Source organism: Drosophila virilis, chromosome 4 (assembly GCF_030788295.1).
Source record: "Drosophila virilis strain 15010-1051.87 chromosome 4, Dvir_AGI_RSII-ME, whole genome shotgun sequence".
Lineage (NCBI taxonomy): Eukaryota > Metazoa > Arthropoda > Insecta > Diptera > Drosophilidae > Drosophila > Drosophila virilis.
This window is the reverse complement of record NC_091546.1, coordinates 9384926-9406419: the sequence shown is the minus strand read 5'-3', so window position 1 is coordinate 9406419 and position 21494 is coordinate 9384926. Positions and strand designations below refer to the sequence as shown.

General features: G+C 37.8%; 3 protein-coding genes across 5 annotated transcripts; 2 read left to right on the top strand and 1 right to left on the bottom strand.

Annotated features, from left to right (window-relative positions):
• The first annotated feature begins 500 nt into the window (after positions 1–500).
• On the top strand, positions 501–1379 carry LOC6628416 (Golgi-associated plant pathogenesis-related protein 1). Its single transcript, XM_002052293.4, has 3 exons — positions 501–802; positions 864–1090; positions 1154–1379. The coding sequence occupies exons 1-3, from the start codon at positions 608–610 to the stop codon at positions 1239–1241; spliced, it is 510 nt and encodes a 169-aa protein (XP_002052329.2). The 5' UTR covers positions 501–607; the 3' UTR covers positions 1242–1379.
• A 12453-nt stretch (positions 1380–13832) lies between these two features.
• LOC6628417 (S-phase kinase-associated protein 1) lies at positions 13833–15467 on the bottom strand. Of its 3 annotated transcripts, XM_070209068.1 has the most exons (4): positions 15214–15404; positions 14348–15124; positions 14179–14274; positions 13833–14107 (listed from the first exon to the last, which is right to left on the bottom strand). In XM_070209068.1, exons 1-2 carry the CDS (start codon positions 15295–15297, stop codon positions 14786–14788), a joined length of 423 nt encoding a protein of 140 aa, XP_070065169.1. In that variant the 5' UTR covers positions 15298–15404; the 3' UTR covers positions 13833–14107; positions 14179–14274; positions 14348–14785. The 3 variants fall into 3 exon arrangements, with proteins under 3 accessions (XP_070065169.1, XP_015028718.1, XP_070065170.1); XM_015173232.3 differs by having other exon boundaries at positions 14179–15124; XM_070209069.1 differs by lacking the exons at positions 13833–14107; positions 14179–14274 and having other exon boundaries at positions 14871–15012; positions 15077–15124; positions 15214–15467.
• Positions 15468–16340: 873 nt separating this feature from the next.
• Positions 16341–20381, top strand: LOC6628418 (protein no-on-transient A-like). The gene is made up of 5 exons (XM_002052295.4): positions 16341–16601; positions 17358–18477; positions 19002–19277; positions 19340–19383; positions 20161–20381. Exons 1-5 carry the CDS (start codon positions 16419–16421, stop codon positions 20257–20259), a joined length of 1722 nt encoding a protein of 573 aa, XP_002052331.2. The 5' UTR covers positions 16341–16418; the 3' UTR covers positions 20260–20381.
• Positions 20382–21494: the final 1113 nt, after the last annotated feature.

Below are 21494 nucleotides of genomic sequence, written 5' to 3'. Positions count from 1 at the left end.
CTCATTAATAACCGTAGCGAGGCAATGCTAATGCAAATGTTCATACATCACTCATACGTCATGTGGGTTAATCCAATCATTATGTGGCTGCCAGTGACTGATATCCGAGTTGGATGAGCAACTGACAGCCTCTCGTCATTTGGAGTCTGTGAAATATCTAATCTGGATATCAATCAAAACGATAATACCCTTGCCTAAATATGGGATACATTATTAGCTTCAGTCACAAACAAAAGGCTTATAAAGATAATTCATCCTATCAAAGGCTAATTAAGAAATTGTCAATGAAAATCCAGAAAAAATTGAAAAAATTCCATAAAATTTCTAGTACTTTTGTAAGCTCCGCAAGATTTTTTTCTACTGAGTTTCTTGAAATAATATGAAAACTGAGTAATTTTAAATGTATGTGGCGGTTCCTAAACTCTTTGCATTTCACAACTGATTCATCTTATTTCATTATTATATTTATTATCCGAGACTCCTGTCTGAACTTGACAAAACTTGCTTGTGTTTCGCATTGTCAAAAATAAAAATAAAATATGAAATTAGTTTAACATTCAAAAGTTGTTAATTTCATTTCTGGACCTGGGTGCACCCGAAATTATACATGGCCAGGAGACCGCCGCCGATACCTAAAACGCATGAGCGTACGCCCGGACCTGTTGGCCAAGATACAAAAGCCAACAATGAGAAATTCCTAAAAGATGTGTTTATCACCACCAACAAGTATCGAAAGATGCACGGCTGCCCCGAGCTAAAGATTAACAACGACCTCAACAAGTATGCTCAGGAGTGGGCCAATGTACGGAAGGGTTCGCCTCTCATCTAATCGATAGTCGTAACCGATTCCTACTGATCCACAGCACCTGCGCGATAGGAACGCAATGGAGCATCGTCCACAGCCCAAATATGGCGAAAATATATTTCTATCTGGTGGAATGGATGTAACTGGCGATTTGCCCGTGGACATGTGGTACCGCGAGATCAATGCCTTTAACTTTGATAAGCCCGATTTTACGCCCACCTCTGGTCATTTTACACAGCTGATCTGGAAAGCGTGTACGGAGATGGGCTCGGGTGTGGCACGCAGGTGGATTTGACAAGCTGCAGCGACATTGATTGCTAATATATTTTATAATTGTTTCTTTTGCAGGGCTGATCGTACCTGGGTGGTTTGCAACTATAGTCCACCCGGTAATGTTATGGGGCAGTTCAAGGAGAATGTGCCAAGAAAGCTCTAGTTAATGTACTATAACATCTGCAATAGTTGTAATACAGGTCCAGAAATTTTTTAATTATTTTTCTCTTCTGTTGAAAATGGGAAATTTAAAATTATAGAAGCCAGTTCTGCATCCCCACAGTACTGCATTAGTGGCGATTTTGATATTTTAGACTATCTGGAGAGTGTACCAAGTACCAAAAATACCAAGCTAAGATAAATACAAGCTTAATAGATTTGGTGTTTCTGGCTTCCGAATCTCATTGATTTTGATTAAACAAAATAGGTATCGGTAGCAGAACCAACATTCCAAATTTAAAGTCTCTAGATTTTATATTTATAGTGCATAAATCCGAAGAGTTCATAAAAACTATAACAAAAGATCACAATTTGAGAGTTTACCTAATCTGAATTGACTCTTCAATAAAAATAGTTTTCTTAATACTAAATATTTAATATAAGAAACGAAAGAAAATAAAATAAATAATCTACTCAAGCGAAAATATTTCAAACTAATTTCTGATAGTTTTCTTTAATTGAACCCTAATCGAAACGCAAACCATTTGCAATCTGTTATCGGAATTGAATTCGCTTTTCAGGTGATATTGCAGCCAACAACAGAGGGAGAGTAGAGACAAGTTCAATAAGCAGCCGAGATGCCTATTCCGAGACTGTAAAGAGCCAAATATTCGGAACATGGGTGAAAAATCAGATACTTTCGTAGTTTGGATTTTAAGCCAAGGATTCTAGGATGGTTGTCTAAAACATTTCTGTGAATTTGTAACTGAATCGGGTGGGAACTGTTCCAAGTAAATGGAATACGATGCTTGGGCCTGAAATGTTTTATTGAATTTTATGCTGCGGTGGTGAAATTTAACGGTTCGCTGGCTTTTGGCTCCTGAGCTCAGACGAAATTTAATTTGGCACATTTTTTTGGCGACAATTTTCAAGTCACACATCATTAATTTTGCATTTTTGCCATAAATATCCGGTGCGACGGCCTGGGGGAAAGTCGGGAGCTTTATCACGGGGAGGGGACGAGGGGCACGGATTGCACGACTGACATGGACATGGACTCCATGAAGGTGTCACGGCAGCCCAGGGCAGAAAATATGACCATACCCTCAGCCATTTTGCCTCCTGTTGACAGTTTTTTGCGTATTTTGTGGGTGTTTATTTTTTTTTATTTTTTTGGCGTTTTGTTTATTTTTTGAGGCGCGTTCAAATTAAAAACGGCAAATTTCACCATAAAAATTCATAGTCTACTCTCGGGGGGTTAAATCGTGTGACGCCCACGTTATGATCACATTTCTCTGCTGCTCCTGTTGTTGTTTTATCCCTTCGCGTTTTGCCATATTGCGCCTTTGTTGACTTCCGTTTGCTTTTGTTGTAGCCAGCAGCATTTTTGTGGCATGCTGCCAACCAACTTTGATGCGTTGCCAGTGTGTGTTTGTGTATATAGTTGTACGCGTATGTGTGTGTGTGTGTATTTGTTCGTTTGCTTGTCACTTGTTGGCGGTGTGAAATTGAAGCCAGCAGCAGCAGCAGCAGCAGCAGCAACAGTCAACGTAACGAACACCCTCTGAAAGTGGTTTATTGGGTTAGGGTTATGGTTTATGGTTTATGTGGGAGTTTTAAAGCTGTTGCTGCCATTGATACCCAGCGGAATACGATTTTAAGACGCTTTAATGCAGTTTAATACAGAACGAGAGTTATTTAACATTGTGCAAATATTGTAGGGGCCAGCCTATAGTTGGCTTAAACAAGATTTTCTGTGAAACTATGAGGTTAATCTTGTATGCATGTTTTTAATAAGGAAAGTTAATATATTTTAATAACATGATTATTAAATAAAGGCCATTTGCCATTATATATGCGTATACAAAATAGAGTTAATTTGAAAGGAAAAGCAAAGAATATCTATAGAAAAGTAAATTCTAGTAGACACAATCTGGAAAACATTGCACGAAAGTCAAGTTTTTGCGAGAATATGAAATCTTTGGCAGCTCAAATCCATCGTGTAATCATCCCTGTTCAAAGTATTCAATTAACAATTTGGTCAGCATTGACGAGCGGTTCCAGCAATGGCAAACATAGCTTGGCTCGTTGGATCTCCAATGAAGTTGTTCAATGTAATTAAGGCTGACGAACCTGACAACCAGGTCAGTCTGCCAATTGGCACTCCTTTAGCCACCACCTTTACCCACCTGCAACCTGCAATTTTCATTCATGCAATGCAAATGCGTAAAAAGAGTCAACGGACGGACGGAGCGGATCCGTTAAGAGAACTATCTGAGCTCAACTGAACTCAGCTGAATGTCGCTCGATGCTTTTGTGCATTGTAATTTTCGCGTAATTTTGCATGGTAAACGTGAAAATGCTCTGCCATTTTTAAAGCAACAATAACAACAACAGCAGATCTGCTTACGGCAAAGTCTCATTTATTTTAATGTGTCGACACTGACGACGTGCAAATGGCTGCCAGTTTGCCCTGCGCTTTTCAGCTTTTCCCCGCTTTCTTCTGGGTTTTCATTTTAAAATTGCTTGCAGATGCAACTGCACTCGGTGTGTGTGTGTAAGTGTGTAAGCGTGTGTGTGTGTGCGTGCGTTGTAATTATTAAGCTGACATCGCAGCTGCCTGCCACCTGCTGTTGCACTTTTCATTCAATGTCTGTGGGACCCAGCAACAACAACAATAACAACATCAACGGGAACAACAATAGTCCTGGCCATAACAATGCCAATTTTAATGGTCATTACAATAAGACAATAACCATAAAAAATACGCAGCGACACGGACAACCGTGCACAACAAAAACTATATATTGTTGGCCATTTATTGGGCTTATGGGGCTTATTAACAATATTCAGAGGCCACCTTTAACACAACTTTGAATTAAGTTGCCCAATGCAATCGAATTACATTTCAATTTGAGCAACCTGCTTTATACCAAGGTTGCGAGCTGGGCTTACACAGGCTTAAGCCTGGAATGCCAAACATTTTAAAAACAACATTTTTTCGGCTTTGATATTAATATTACATACATAAAGGCGTTTAACAGGGAAAGTGCTCTAATGAGATTGGATGAATAGGAGATTTTTTCAAGAATGGAGCACAATTACAACACTTTTAATTGTTAAAATTGTTAAAAAAAAGACAACGAATGCCAGATTTGTGTTTATATCCCGATTATGTATATTCAGCAAACAAAGAACCAATTTTTGAGACATTTCCATGCGACATTGTCATAAATTTATCTATTTATTTTACTGTTCTTTGGCTATTCAGATAAGCGTTAATATTGGACATTTGTGTTTATCGGTAGTTTTTGTCATTGTCACTGGTAAATTTATTATTATTATTTTTACTTTAGCTGTGAAATATGTTTGAAAATATTAAAACATCGTTTTGTAAGCTGATAAAAAATGTTTTATAGATAATAACATATTTTATGTAAAATGTTTGATAGCAGCTATTATTGAATGAAATATATTATCAATATATGACCAAGCCAGACATTTACAAGACTCCATGGGAACAATCAAAAATGAAGCTACTGCATTAATAATTTTTGGCCTCAACGAATAAATCTTATCAGCCTTGAACTACTGAATAATTGAGTTCAAGTAGATGTATTAGTCAAATGAAAAGATCTGATTATCTTATAATAATATATCATCAATTGGGGAAAGAGCTTCGAAATATCAGTTCCTTTTGGAACGCAGACAACGTGGTAGAAGGCGGAGAAATTTTTAGTATATTTGTCCAAATTAAGGGAAGCAAGGCGCAACAGGTTGATTTTCAAAATTTATATTTATAGCCTATTTCTATCACCGTATTTCCTAAATCACCAATTGTCAGTTTTTCGGCCAGCAGAAACAGTTGAATGTTGTATTATAGATTATAAATCTAAATACCTAAAAGCGCTGAAAATTTATTGGACCTATGATGTAGTGTATTAGCTTAACTGCAACTTCTTTGTCAACTTTCTATTGCAATGGCAGTTCAATTAGCCTGAGGTAAGCTATAAATATCAAGAATAGCCTACACACTCATAGGATTACGGGGAGGCATCTGGAGAAGCATCCCTGCATAAATTTCCATCTGCTGTGGCATGGAAAGTAAAACGAAAATCCGAAAACGAATTTGTGGCACAGTTGAAATCTCTAGGGCAAGGATAACCAACAATAGAAAGGATAGGAACTGCAAGAAAAACTGCCTGCTGCATTAACCCAGCACTGTTTTGGCATTATTTAAAATCACAAACCCTTCAAATTGCATTTTAATAGAATTTATTGCGCCAAACGATTCGAAAAGAAATTCCCACAACAATATCCGCGCCGAGTCAGACCTCTGGCAGGGGATTCGAATAATTGCGCGCAACTGCAACACTTGACTTTCATGTTGTTGTTCGAGGGCTATAAAATGCTGTGCTCAAGCAGCAGTCGCAGCCGCAGCCAGAGGATGTGATAAGAATGGCTTTTCCTTGGCTTCCCTTGTTTTTCGTGCAGCGAAGCGCATCAATTTCAAAGTACAGAAAGTCAACAAATACAGAAAAATATAAAAGCAGCCCCGGCAGGACGGGCAATAGTCGGAAAACAAATTATTGCTTGACTCTGCTCCAAAATGTTTAAATTACAATTTGCACAAAATATATGTTAGAAGCACCCAACCCAGTCAAGACGTTGACTACGACTGAAACATGCCTGGAAGAAACCATTTCAGACCGCCCATGGCGACTGTCCATGGGCATAATTTTCACGTAAATCCACAGCCTTGGCATAGGCATGGCTCCAGCTAGTTGCTCCCTTGATAAACTGCTACGAGAATTGGCTTGTCACCTGCTGTTGATCTTTGTGTTTCGGCCTATCAATATTGCGTATACGCCATGTGTGCAATTTCTGTATATTTATTTACATTGATTGCACTGGCCGATAGCTGAATAAACAATTTTGCGAATCGCTCATTTTATTTATAAATCTCAAATGCAGTCTGCAGCTAAGGTTCTTAAGTGAAACAAACGATATATCAAATCGGTTTGATTTAAACTTATTTCCACATATATCTATATAAATAAAACTTTAGACATGGAGCTTAAGAAGCACAGGAAGATTGAAATTGTCATATATATGGCATACAAATGCATAAATGATTTGATAACTACGCTGCAAGAATAAATTAATAGCTGGAGTTAACTCGAGAAAGAACGAGTCCTAATGAATGGATAATAATTAGTACATTTTTTCACAAGTTGCGGAATGTTCCTGAGTTAAATATAAACTAACGTGGTTATTATATACAAATTATCGAAGGATAATTTTTCAACTGACGGCTATTTGTATGGAAATTCCTATTGTGTTAATTGCCAACAAGTTAATGCATGAACAAATAAACGATAAATCAAAAGGCAACAATTGTGTTAAACGAAAGGCGCACAAGACCAAAGGCAAAAGATCAAAATAGTTGAAATGCCATTAGCAAAATATGCTGTGAGCCGTGCTAAGGAAAACAGCAGGCGCCAACATCAGGGGAATCATCAAGGGCCTCGGGCTGCGTCTGACCACAATTGTGCGGTTACGTGATGATGTTTTAGCTGCTGTTGCTCCTGTGTGCGTCGCGTTTCTTTCACGCTTAGCTCATAATTTCAGCTGTCCTTTTCTTTGCTTAACTTACCAACCTTTAAAAAAAAAATAACAAAAAACTAATGATGTGTGTGGTTGGGTTTTAGGTGACCAGAATGGAGGCCTGGCGGCTGCTCGCGCATATTTACATTAAACTGGTTTTGTTTGTGGTCCTTAAATTTAAATTTGAGCCAGGAGTGGAAGCGGAGCTCTCGTGGACAACTTCCGGATGACAGGCATTTAAAAATGCATTAAGAGCTTTAATTAAAATTCTGTTGAAACGACTTTTTGAAAGTTGGCAAGTACTAAAAAACTGAAATTGTCTGCATCTCCTTTGTGCCAACTTTTTGGCAGGGCAATGAACTCTTATTCATAATTCACCTTTAACCAAAAAAAAGAAATAAGAAAGCAAAAATATAGTGGCTCATGTCCATGACGATAAGTACCATATGTGGCCGTCGGGTGACGTTGCCGTTGGCACTTCACACGCATGACAACGTGTCCTTTTAATATCCTGTGTGCGCGACGCTTCAAAACTTCCGCTAGCATATAAATAAAATGAAATATGAATACAGAATTGCTTGCATACAAATAACTGAACGCTGAAAAGCCCTGAAACTACAAAGACTATATGCCATTTACATCAATGCTTCATTTTTTTTGCCGTGGTCAATTAAGGAAGAGTTTATAAGAATTCTTCATTTTATGTTAGTTCTCAGTTTAATTTGATATCTTTACAACAGTGTCGTATTCTACTACGTCGTGGTTTTGAAATTGAATTACATCGCGTAGGCCCTTAATTATTGAGTGTTTAAATTATTATTTTAATTAATTAAAAGACGTTAGCTAGCGCTTATCACGCATAGCATCGATAATTGTAAAATAAAACAAGTTAGCTCCATTCCGAATAGTTAATTATTACATAATGCAATTTGAAAATGAATGCGACTTATGCTCATTAATGCACGCATACCCATACACAGGCACATGCATTCATCCATGCTAACCAGTAATTAGGGCTTTAGCAAAAAAAATATTGAGTTTTTGTAATATCTGACCTATTAAATGGTAAAGAGATGCTACTAACGATATTAAAATTGATTTAATTAAATTGCAATTACCTTACAATTACGCGAGTGCCTGACTACTGAGTTGCTCCAACTGTACGAGAAAGAAACATAGGTAAATAACCTAATATACTATTGATGGGTAAAGTATTTTCATTCGGGCGAACTAATTGCCATCGTCCCATGTCCCGCAGCTATTATAAACATTGATTTGTATGAAACAAACTGAATTAAACTAGAAACATATACACAGAGCACAGCATACAATAGAATTTCGATTGGAATTCTATTTATTGAATTCAAAAATAACACGCTATTGAATGTTTGTGTTATAGAATATTCGTATTGTAACAAATAGACAAATAATATTTTATTCTAAAATTGTTGTGTATTTTCAATTGGAATTCTTATTTATTTGATTTTGATATCTGCTCTGTATATACTAAACTTTTGGCCACTTTTGACCACTTGTCAAATTTGGCAACTGTCGCTCTTAAAACCAAAGAGATATGCGCAAAAAAACAGGATATTAATGTCGATATTGATCGCTTGCGGGACAAGTTATATATAATTGAAAAAGAAAAACTCGAAACTGTGCAGGTCATAGAAATTCCTGCATCCCAAGTCTCTTGTTCTAGCTTTTTAGATTAAAGTTTTTTCCCATGCGAATGGACATACAGTGAGACGTTCAGACAGACATAGCCTTTTTGATGCGCCTGTTGGTGCCGATCTTTATGGTATCGGATATGTTTCCTTCTGCCTTTTACGTAGATTTGCACAAAACATTCATAGCCCGTTTAGACATTTCAGTTAGTTCAGGGTATAATTATTATTGTTCATATGCGAATATTTGGTGTATTCGTTTTCAAATGTTGTTGTCTGATGTGCATAATAATTTACAAATATCCTGGTAATGTGATACATTGCAACAATTCGATAATTAGAATTTGCATAATTTGACCTACTCGTGCTGATGGTAAATGATTTAACAACAACAATAACTCCCCCATGCTATTCCCAGCTGCAACACCTGCACACAAATTTCAATTAGGAGCATTTGCTGAATTGTGCTAAATATTTCGAGTGTCCGGTCCGAAATTAATTTGTTTGTGTAACAGAACAAACTAACAGCAGTTGCTGTCCAACCCTTTCCACCATCCAATGCCACCTAGCTCAACACTCGGCGAGTTCTTGGCCAGGTGCTGTTCAAACAAATTGCGTACGTGTATATGGGCCCTGCTTGGGTCCTTTGCTCCTTTGGTAATTGTAATGCAAGCAAATAAACGAGCAAGTGAAACACGAATATTCATACACGACACTGCCCAACAATGGGTACAGGGAGCTCAGCTTGTGATACAAGGACATACAGCAACAACAACAATATTTGGCAAATTGATGCAGGGAGAGGGATAGGAAGTTAAAGGGGTGGACTGCGCCACTGCGCAGCAAGTGTCACAAATTTCACAATCAACACACATTTTTAATTTCAATTCTGTTTTTTTTTTTTTATATATCCAGCTTGTAACAAATTAGAATTCATATCCTGCCAACACCTGCTGCCATTCCTTGTCCCCAAGCGCCGATCGAATTAAGTTAGCTATGCTAGCACCAGGCCCAAATACGACATTTGAAATAGTTTGTGTCCTAGGACCCCCACAAGTTGGCTATTTTTTTTAAACGGCTTCCATTAAGAAAAATTAGAAATATACAACAAACAGTGATTTTTTAAAGAATTTAAATTAAATTAAATTTTTTTGAACTTATCGGCTTCAAAATAATTTTCAAAGATCTGTATGAAAGTTATTTTGAAATGTCCGGCAAATATGCATGTTTAACTTATTAAAATGTGAATTGGAAGTTCATCGTAATTTTACGATTTTACTCAATCCTTGCCTTTTTGGCTTAGTTGTTGCAATGTTGCATGGGCTTTCATATCGAGCTTTCACCGTAACAATGCTGAGCATTTTTCATTAGCACAATTTGAGTTTATTCAAAGGTCACTGGTTGTCTGTAAAGTGTTGTGTTCAATTGCAGAACACGACTCTCGAAATTAAAACTCGTTTCTAGCCAACTCCGAGGTTTCAACAATTTCGGTGCAGGGCAAAAATTAACTCTACGATTGCTTGCAATGCTCTATCTGTCAATCGATGCAGCAGTTGTTCGAATTCGTTTTCATTTTCCTTTTAGCTTTTGTTTTTTGGTTTTTTTTTTTTTTTTTTGGTTTTGAGGTGGAATCGCGACAGGGACTGGGGCTGCGAACTGACCTATAAATCATCTAATGGCCGCAGCGTTCGGTTTAGTTTTTGCGCCTGTCTCCGCAGCTGCCCTACCGCACGTCCCTTAGCCAAACATTGGTCAATATTTGTGCGAAATGCGGCTGCAGCCACACCGACACAAAACACTCTCCATCATTCGCGGCATGGCAAACGGGGCTTGGCTCGGTTTTGGTTTTGGGTTTCATTTGGATTTTGTTGTTGCTCCTAACGTTTTAGCTTTGGGAATTTGTGCAGCACTTGCACTGAATGCCTGTCTGTCTGACTGATCGAGCGTGTATGTGTGTGTGTTCTGTTTGTATGTATGTGCACGTGTATGTATGTGTGTTGACCAAGACAAGCTTTTAGTTGTTTAAATTTGAGCTGCAGCGTGTGGCCCATACAAATAAAACAAAGCGAAAAGAAGCTGCATTCATACAGAGCATTCAGTTCGACAATATTTTTTGCTTTGATTTTACTTTTTTCTTCGATTTTGCTAAATTTCCTATTGCATATTTCAGTTATTTCCGCTTGGTAAGAGTCATCCTTCCATTTGCTTAATTTCCGTTTTTTTTCTATTGCTTTTCTGTATTATTTCAATTGCTCTGCCCTTTGTGCACAAATATTTTTGGAATTCAGTTTATATTTCTGATACTCTGGACTCACAGATGAACATCTGTTTTACAGTTCATTTGTTATCGTATTGAATTTTACTTGTCAGTTTTCTTTTACATGTCTGACGGCACTACATGGCGTATGCGCAATGCATTTGCCATGTGTCATAGATACGAAAGAATTAAATTAAACGCACCCGAGCGTTAAATTGCCAAGAGCTATAAGAGAGTTGCTAAACGATAAGAATAACGATACTGATAAGTAAAAAGAAATGAACACTTGATGATGATTTATGACTGTTATTTTCAAAAAGAGTCTAGCCTTATATGGCAAGCAGTTCGAAATAGTTACAAACAGCATCAATTAAGAGCTGATGACGCTAGAGAAGATTTGATTGTGTAAACCTTCAAGTCAAACAATTTATTCTGACTGAATGACTGAACAACTCACCGATTGATTGGTGATCGCAAGTGTGCAAAATCATCAACCTTCACAGTTTTGTCGAGAGCCGCAAAATAAAGCTGGTTGTCATCCTCTATTAATCTACACACAAATTGTCAAATCCATAGCTAGGATCTTTATATTGCGCGCTTGAGCTTACAGTCTTAAAGTCGCAAGTCCAATAATCAAGACGACTATTTTGGCTGATAAATCAGTTTCTACTAGATACTATCTAGGCAGTGTTTTTACTTATTTTCAAATTGTTAATGAGTCAAATAAAAATTAAAAGCATTTGCTTAATGCTTAGACGGGTGGGCAGAGGGTATCACAAAGTACGAGGTCCCAAGAAAGGACTAAAATCTAAGGCCGCTTGAGCCAGAAGTTGTGGTAAGTCCCAAAATAGCCATAAATTTTAACGTTTTTAAAAAGAAACAGACGGTCGGATGGATAAAAATAAAAAAGAGACCGCACACGGCGCACCAGAAAGCGTGGCATAGAGGAAAAAAAAAAGGTCATAAAAAGGAGGCCTCAAAAAACTTGGCCAACTAAGGCCTGAGGAAATATGCTTAATTTACTTTTGCTGCGTAGGACGCTTCCTTTTCTCTTCCTGTTTTTGGTTTCTTCCAGCGACCCTAATGACACTTTAATAAATGCATTTCATTTGCATTTAAACAAGTAATAAAGCTTTAGTCAGTAGTGCCCGGCCTTCTCTTGATAAAAGCCCAAACAGTTCTGGCCATATTAGCCATGGTCGTAACATGAGAGTCGATTTAAGTTTATGATCAAGAGTGAACCCTAATCATTAACTTCATTACTGGTACTGCTGACAGCTGTTAGCTGTCGGGCATGTAAGAAACCATTTGGGGAGGGCGTCTACCTTGCATTTGAAATAATTTTGTTTTTACAGGTTAACTTGACCAAAGACTAAAAGGCATCAATGAAAGGCACAATACATTTGCAAAACGAATTTTCATAAATTCCTTTTTGGGTTCTGAAATCTCTCTGAAATCCAGCTGAAGAGATTGACTGAGAGGCCGAGAAGGCATAATTTCTTCCAGGCTCAGCTTCACTATTTTCACACATCTGAAGATATGCTTACTTTCGATTGGGCCCAACAATGGCCTATCTAACCACATATGGTTGGACTTGTATGAATGTTAAAGGTTCGGTTTATGGAACAAATAAATTTTATTTAATAATAATATGCAGCATCAAAAGAATTGCTGGGAAGTGGAAGTTGCGGATCCGGTTGTGTGAGCTAGTTGCATAGTTGCGCCATGGACGTACAGCAAAATGATGTTGTTAAAGTGCAAATGGTAAGTGGCGGCATCATGATGTTGCCTTTAGGGAGACGAATGCGGCACGAGGAGCGCGGACTCTCAGCAAAACATTGCCTTTTGTTTAACGGATGCATAAAAATAAAAGTAACTCTTTCTAAATGTGGGACCGACTTGCCGATGCCCTACTTTCACTTCACATACTATTTTTTGGGCTTTGAAACTTAGCTATGGGTTACCAATCCTAAATAAAAATTAGCAAAGCTGTTTATACAAAATCATGGCCAACCACTCTCAAAAGAAGGGTATGCTGAAGCCCGCATAGACAATACTGCCCGCAATCAAGAACACGCACGCATACCACCTCCCCCCCCACACACACACACACACACAAGAGAAACTAAACAGCATCCGCTGGAGTAGGTGGTGGGCTTTAGGCGGAAGAGTATCAAGAACGGCGACAGCGATGTCGGTGGCAGCAACGCGCAGCATTAGGCACGTCGGCAACATAAATATTTTAATTTTGCTAAAAATTTGTGCTGAAAAGTCGCTTTTTTGTATTAGGAAGTGCGAGGCGAAGACACAAACATGCACACACACACATGCGCGTAGCATTAACTAAACAAAATGGCGTCGACGAAAGGATGCGCAACGCAGCGCAGCGTTCGTAATTGTTGTTGTTGCTGTTGTTGCTGTGGTTGCTGCCTGCCAGGGCGATGTTGGTAATGATAAGCGTTGTTAGTGTTTTACTTTAATAGGCAAAATTATGTGCACACGGGCACAGACACTGCCACAGACACAGACACAGACACATCGACACGCATTCAGACACTGGCACACTATCGTACAAAGGCTTTGACTCAAACACGGCTCAAAGGCATAAATTATTGCGGTTAACAGACAACACAGCAGAGGACATTGCGGTAGCAGCAGTGGGAGCAGTAGCAGCAGCCGTTGCAGGAACTGAATCTCTTGCCGTGGACAGAAATGCCGCTGGCTGCGCTGTGCCGAGCTTTAACCAAATTAAAATAGTGTCGGCCTGGCCTAAATGCAGCTTCCTCCTGCTTTTTCCAGCAATATAATGACTCAAATTGAACTCATACCATTGCAACGAGTGTTTTTCTTTTGCCACGAATAATGCTACGCATTCAAGGTACTTATCTATGTATGTAGGGACGACCACCACGAAGACGTACAAAATTCACCTTTTCACTATAGTTACCTTTTTTGAAACAACTAATTTTAGACGACATAATAGAAATCTATATTTCTACGTCTAATGAATGTAACCAAAGTTGCAAGCAAAACTTTCGAATTTTCCTCCAAACATCCACAGCAATTGTTTGTATTTTATAATTTATTTAATCCCCCTGCACTTAATTATTGTATAATTTATTGATTTCACAATTCCTCTGCAAAAGCCGCAAAGCAAGCCGCCAACATTGACCCACGTGCATTAAGAAGATGGTAATATCATTTTGTTGGACAAGATTCCATAGCCATATGTATGTGATATGTATGCCATATGCATAAATAGTATGAAAACTATTGTGTCTGCAAATATCTTGACCAAATTAATTATTGGAAGGTAGCTGCCGCCAGTTATGATTACCGCTAGTTAAAAGGAAAAATAACATAAATGAGGTACTTGAAAACTACTATATTGTACTGTTAGATATAATTACAGAGTAATACGAGCTGGTAATTTGCGAGTATATTACTGATGTCTTGTATATGAGGTTGCCCTTCATGTTTTGATATTCTTTCCAATACCTTAGATTCTAGAAATTTGAAGTTATAAGCAGGTTCCATTGCATCTGATTATTGAAGCGAAGCACGTCTTTGTGCAGTCACCTTAAATACGGCATACAAAATTCCAATGCTGACGGCAAGTATTATTAGAATTTTAAGCGCACAGCTTAAAATAGAGGAATCGTGATCATGAAGCGAACAGTAATCGTAATGATGTGAATAGTGTACATCATGACAACGATTTCCAGAGAACAAATGCCGCCATGCCTTCTGTGGTAGTTCCAATAGTACATATATTCTGGATTTTTGCCGGAAGCACTCGGGATGTTCTGCCCTCAAATAGGCCTCACAAATCCTTCCCTGCGGCGACATCTTACAGATAAAATTTAGAAAATGCTTATATGGATTTAGCCCAGACATGATGCTTTCAAATAATAAAAACTTCCTGGCGAGTTGTTTTATTTATAAGTGAATCGAATTCTATACACTGCCACTGACAAACATTTCATAGATGTCTACCACAAGTTTGCAAAATACAAATTAATCATAGTATTCTCCGGCGGGAGCGGAATTTGTTTTTATTTCGAATAGCTTTCGTATTTCATCCGGGGTCTTGCCTGTGATCATATTGGCCACAGCCTTGCAGGTGAGCGTGAGCAAGCCCTTGATATTTAAATAATTGGCAGCTTGGATCAGTTCGAAGAGTGTGGACTGTTCAACACTGACAAACTGTGTGTCCCAGGCATCATTGGTGCACTGTGTGCCCCCTGCAGGATCATATTTGTGATGTTCGGCCCATTCTAAAACTTTGCGCAAAATAGCTGCACTCACTTTCAGCTTTGGCGGATCACCCTCCTCCGTGCAGCACACCAGTAAAGGCTTAAAAAGCAAATATTCTCTTGTTTACATTTTCATGACATTGCAAATACACATTCTTTTCCATTTGGAATCTTTTTCAAACTGCTTACCCTAATTATGTCTGAACATTGGGCTATTTGATCATCTGTCTCAATAATTATATCATCGGAAGTTAGAAATTTTATAACAGGCATGGTTGATTTTATGGCGTTAAAAACTTTTCGTTGCGATTTTCTTTTACCTGCCGAAATTCTTGACAGGAATTTGAAATAGAGATGAGCGATATTTAGACAGCCCGTTAAAAGTAACAAGTACTTAAAATTGACTTGAATCTATTACCAATATCAAACTGAAAATACTTAGATTTAGTTCCTCCGCTAAAAAGTAATGTGTGCTACGTTGTTTATTTTATTAGTATTTTATTTCTTAAAACTAAGTAATTAAAAGTTGTGATGGAGCTATTACTGATGATAAATTTTAGATTGACGATAGTGTAACGTCAGAATTTCCAGATGAGCGAACAAGATCTCCTGACTACCGATATAATACCGAATTTTCGATTTGGCAGAAACCATTTAGATATTTAAAATGTCAAATGTAAAAAATATATACATAAATAAATATCTAAATGTTTATTATACATCAGTTATGACAAATATTCCCAAAACTTGATATATTTTTAACCTTGTTACACATTTAAAATTTATTTCTTCTAAGCCTAATGCAGCGCAGTGCCAACTTTCTAAAATTTAAAAAGCAATCTTTGCGAACTGCTTTTAGCCACTTGCTATAAGATGTCCCGAATCAGACATACATCATATGCTAGATCGATATGTTATCGCCACGCCTATAAAAGGAAGTTGAATACCGAATATATACAAATCTTTAGCGACTGTATATGGACGAAAGTCTAGTAACAAAGTGAAATAAATTTATTTTGATAGAAATACTAGTTTTGGCCGCAACGTTCTTCTTCAGCCGTAATCCTTAAAAGCACTTTATTCAGAAATTAGTTTATTAGAGAAACCTTTTGAAAAGTCGGTTTTTAAAGTTAGAACTCACTGTCGATGTCGATAAGTATTTCAGAGTTGATCAGGAACTATCAAGCACAAATTCCAATCAATCAAAATTATATTATCGGTTATCGAAACCATAATATATTGAAGTTTAATAAAGTAAATTTTTATTAATAGTAGGCGTGCCATTGTTAGCTGATAGCTTGTGACATCTGAAGTCATCAGTCGAGTTCTACAAAGCAGTTGAGGAGCTTCAATTTTAGCAAATTTGTTTAATTTTGTGTATTTTCTCTTAAAATATGGAGTCTACAATAATTTTGGATGATTTGGAAATCGTGCCCTCAACTAAGACTAAAACTAATGAAAGTGGCAAGCGTAATGCAGAGCCAGCCAATATTGAAGCCGGCAGCCCTGCACCTGCATCAAAAAAGCCACGAATTCGCAGTCGTGAAGGTAATTCACAGCGTTGGGAGAAGGATAATGTAAGTATATAGTTTCTCAGCCTTAAATATACCTACATTCAGGTAGGAGAATATTCAATTTTTAACTTTAAACTAAAGTGCATAGTATTTTGAGAAAGCATAGTAAAAATTTGGGCTCATTTTAAACCGTTCTTTGATATTTGGTGTCCATTCATTGAGAACATATGCAACTACCATATCATGTGCAGCTGCACAAATGCCAAGGAATGGCCTGCACTTCTGATAGGGCAGATCTGTTTTGACTTTTCGTCTGTCCATTCAATGGGATAGCTTCCGCAAATTAGAGTCGGCAAATGCTTAGCCCTTTCCCACCCCTATAAGGATAATCCCTAAACGACTTTGCATTGCTTTGAGCAGCATAAAGATCTCAATCTATATTAAGAAAAAAGGAACAAGTAGGGACGCTGTAGTCTATACTGCACAAGGTTATGCATAAAAGCCCAAGTATTTTATTTTCATCTCTATTTTGGAAATGGAATTATATATCAAATCTCGTTTTTGTAGTAGACGAGATCGACGCGAATACACAGAAGGACAAGCGGACGGACAGACAAACGAACATGGTTAGATCGACTCTGCTTTTGTTGCTGATCAGATATATACATTATGGCGTTGGAAATCCTTCGTTCTGCCTGTTACATACATTTGCACAAAAACAATATATTCTCTTTACACATTTTAAATGGGTTAAGGGTTAAATATATTAAGCTGACATGACAAGATAAAAAGTTGAATTTTCTTATTTTACATCTACAGGATGTTGCTATGAAGCGATCAAAGGAACAAATAATGGATGGAGTTAATTATACTGATAACAACCAGCCTCGAGCGGAGACTGAATTTGAAGCTCCGCCAAAATCGTACCGAGCTCGCGTGGCCGGGAACGTCGGCAGTCAAGGCGAGCCACGTTTTAAATACCGTGGATCGCGCGGAGGTGGTGGCAATGGGCCAACTGGTAATGGTGGAGGCTTCAATGGTAATGGTCCTAGTGGTGGCGGGGGCGGCTGCGGTGGTCGTTATTCAATCGGCGGTAACAATCACTCTCAACGGAGCGACGAGTATTTCATAGCACAACGGCTGCGTAGCCTTAATGGGCCGACTATTGACCTTGCTCCAATTGATGTCAAAGAGGAGGAGCTTAAATTTTCGGGACGCAATCGACTGTATGTTGGCAATTTAACTAATGATCTACAAAGGGATGAGGGCTTGCGCGAACTGTTTAAGCCGTTTGGTGAACTGGATGATATTTTCATGGGTCCAGATAAAAAATTTGCATTCGTTAAGGTCGATTATCATGTCAATGCCGAAAAAGCCAAACGTGCCTTGGATGGCGCCCAGGTCAATGGCCGACATCTGCGCGTCCGTTTCGCTCCCAGCGCTACAGCTTTGCGTGTTACCAACCTGTCGCCCTACGTGTCCAACGAATTGCTCCATATGGCATTCGAGGTATTCGGACCCATCGAGCGGGCAGTCATTATTGTTGACGATCGTGGCAATCACACGGGTGAGGGCGTCGTTGAGTTTGTCAAACGATCATCTGCCCACATCTGCTTGCGTATGTGCCATGATAGATGCTTCTTCCTAACTGCTTCGTTGCGTCCATGCGTGGTAGAGCCCAAAGAAATGACAGAAGAAGGGCTGCCCGAAAAGGCTCTCAACAAGAATAGCCAGTTCAACAACGCTCGCAGCATTGGACCACGCTTCGCCGATCCCGATTCATTTGATCACGAATACGGCACGAGATGGAAGGAGCTGTATGCTCTATATAGCGCCAAGTGCTCTTCGCTCAAGCGTGAAATGAAGTTGGAAGAAGAAAAGCTTGAAGCTCAGCTGGAGTTTATTCGCTATGAGCGGGAGACTCAGCTTTTGCGCCAAGGTTACTATTTTTATACTTATACAAATCTAGTGTTTGTTGTCCACTATATTCCCAAGAGAAAGGTTAGGATATCTTTTGCACGACAGATATCTTTTATATCTTCACATAAATATTTGCCTATAGTTCCTATGACAGTTATATAACGTAGTAGTCAGATGTTGATAAGGTTTTGCTTATATACTTATGAAGAGCATTGTGAAACTAATAAATCCCGAATTTGGAGGAGATATCTTAAAACAATAAGTTTTCCATAAAAGAATCTAATCTTCGACCGATCTTTCCAAATGCAATTTCATGACATAGTGGTCCGATGTTGATAGAATTTTACATATATGCGGGGAGCATAGTGAAACTAATAAATGCTGAGTTTGGTCAAGATATCTTAAAAAAAAAACAGTTGTTCATTGAAGTATTACATTTTTAACTGATCGAAACTATGGCAGTTATCTGATATAGCAGTCCGATTCGGCAGATACGATACGATAGTTCAGTTGGTTTCGTTAATATGCAAATGTTTATTCTAGAACTAAGAAAGCGCGAAGCTGATAATGAGCGCCTGAGATTGGAATGGGAAATGCGCCAGAAGCAGTCGTTGGAAATGAGTCTGCTCGAAGACGACGCTTTGTTACGTCGTCAGAACGGAATGCAGAACCTTTTGATGCGTCACGAGGGGCCAGTAAGACGTCGCCAACAGGATAGGTCTTTGTATATGCCGGAGCAGCCAAGTGGATTCGTCGGTGGTTGCGAGTTTGGTTCAAGAAATTTGAGCTTCGACAGCTCACCATTTGTGGTCTTTGGAGGTATTTTACAATACGTTTTTCAATCAGAACCATTTTCTAACCATACATTTTACATCTTATAGATACAAAAATCGCAGATAATACTGAATCTGGGGCAAATAATCAGGTATTTACGGGGTTCTACAGACTACTCTAACAAATCCTCAAATGTTATTGATTCAGAATATTTAGAAAATCTATTATAAATAACAAAGAATTATGGATGCTATAAAAAAATGCGAATATTAAATTAGTTACACTTTCCATATGCATTAGTTTTACAATATATGCGGTATGTTGTGGCAGATATAATCCATCTTATAAATCGTGATAGTCAATAGCCTTATTGGACTCATACTGACTTGACAAAGATCGATTTATGCAAACTGGTCGTAACGGGAATATTTCTAAGGTCTTGCTGTCTAAATTCAGGAACTTTACGAATACGAGCGAATATATTCTTGCTTTATAGCTTTGTGATAGGAAGGTGTCTGATGTAAATAAGATTTTGGTCAAGGACTTAGTTTTCAAATAAAATTTTGTATTATATCAGATTTAGATTCTGGATTTTAAAGTAAAAAAAAAAACACTGACATTTCATATAAGCTTTAGTCAGTTTATACCAAAATTTTGTTCAACTGTGATGTTCACTGCAACTGGATTACGGCCTCACAAAAGAATTGTACTAATTTTAATATTTTATTTTTAATAACATTAAAATTTAAAAAATGAAATACTGATTTTTCAAGTGATCGAAACAAACTAGCAAACTTTTAAATGGGTGTTTACAGCCATTGGGTTTAATTGAAATTTATCATCAATTAACTCAATAGCACAGCTGCAGTGAACACCCCTTATTTAAATGCTTACTTATTAAAGTGGGTCCTACAAATCTCTCGATTAGGTTCCGTTTGATACTAATTTCGAAGTCCATCCCATTATGAATCAAGAAAATGTGGTAATTGGCGATAATAACGCTCTCTGGGGACGACGTACTATATAGTCATTGGAGCCCAAATGGATAATATATGCAATATAATACAATATGCAAATACAAAAATCTTTAAATTTGTATACATACTTTGATCCAAAATAATAAATGTTTCATAAATGTTTTACTTTTAATTATGCAGAATGTATATTCTCATAAATCTAACTAAAGATTATTGATAATGATTTTGAAACCGATCGGACGGTAAACTACAAACTTTCAAACTGTTGCGGGTGAAATTTCCCAAATCGCAAGCTGAGAGACGTATTCATTAAGATCTTATATAGAGCATTGGAAATAAGTTTGATGCAAAACGGACAATCGTTTAATCGCATTTTCCACGAAGAAACTTTCGTTTTTTTCCGTTTTATTTGGAATGTCCAAGAATTGAAATTTTTTCAGAACGTTAAAAATGTAAAAATGTAGGAAATGCGCCTCCGGCACGGATATCCGCCTTTATTACATTTAGACTTAGTTCTCTCTCAATGTGACCCATTGGAGAGCCCAACTATTTTAATTTTAATTTTAAATTAAATTGTCTAAGTTAAATTTGGAAATATTTCCATGTTCTGCAGTTGGGCAATATCCGGTCCTAACAACGTATCAATACTGTGGCCATTTGATTTACAGGTTTATTGACACGTTGCGCACATGCCGTTCCGTAAATGGTAGACACCCGAGCACACTTGACAACGATTTGATTGACAGACGAGCTGTCGACAGACAACCATGAGTCTCAAGTGCATTTTGCTCCTGCCCACGAATATTTCGAATTCAAGCTGCACATTTATCAATCTCGTCACAGCTGTTTCAAGCTAGTAAATTGTTTTTATTGCAGCTTTAGATAACTCACACCACAGCATGCACCAACAAACGACTTGAAATGTATTTATAAGCAATTATTTCTGTTAACTTCAAGCTTTTGGCTGGGGAAACCTTGCATCATTTATCGATCGATTTATACAAAAATATTGACAAAGATACTTGAAAATATGTCTGATCGGGCGTTATATTATATTGACTACCATTTTCTGCCCCGGAGAAGTAGAAAATCACATTAAAATAATATGTTGCAATTGGCAGTCAACCCCAAACCAAGAGAACCTCTTTCTAGCTAAGCATAACAAAGTGTTAGAAACTATAAACTAAAGTATTGGTTGGTTTATTATTCTTAACTTTAATAAAGGCATACAAATATGTGCACCATCTATGCTAACCTTGAAATGCACTTAAAATTCTTGACGTTA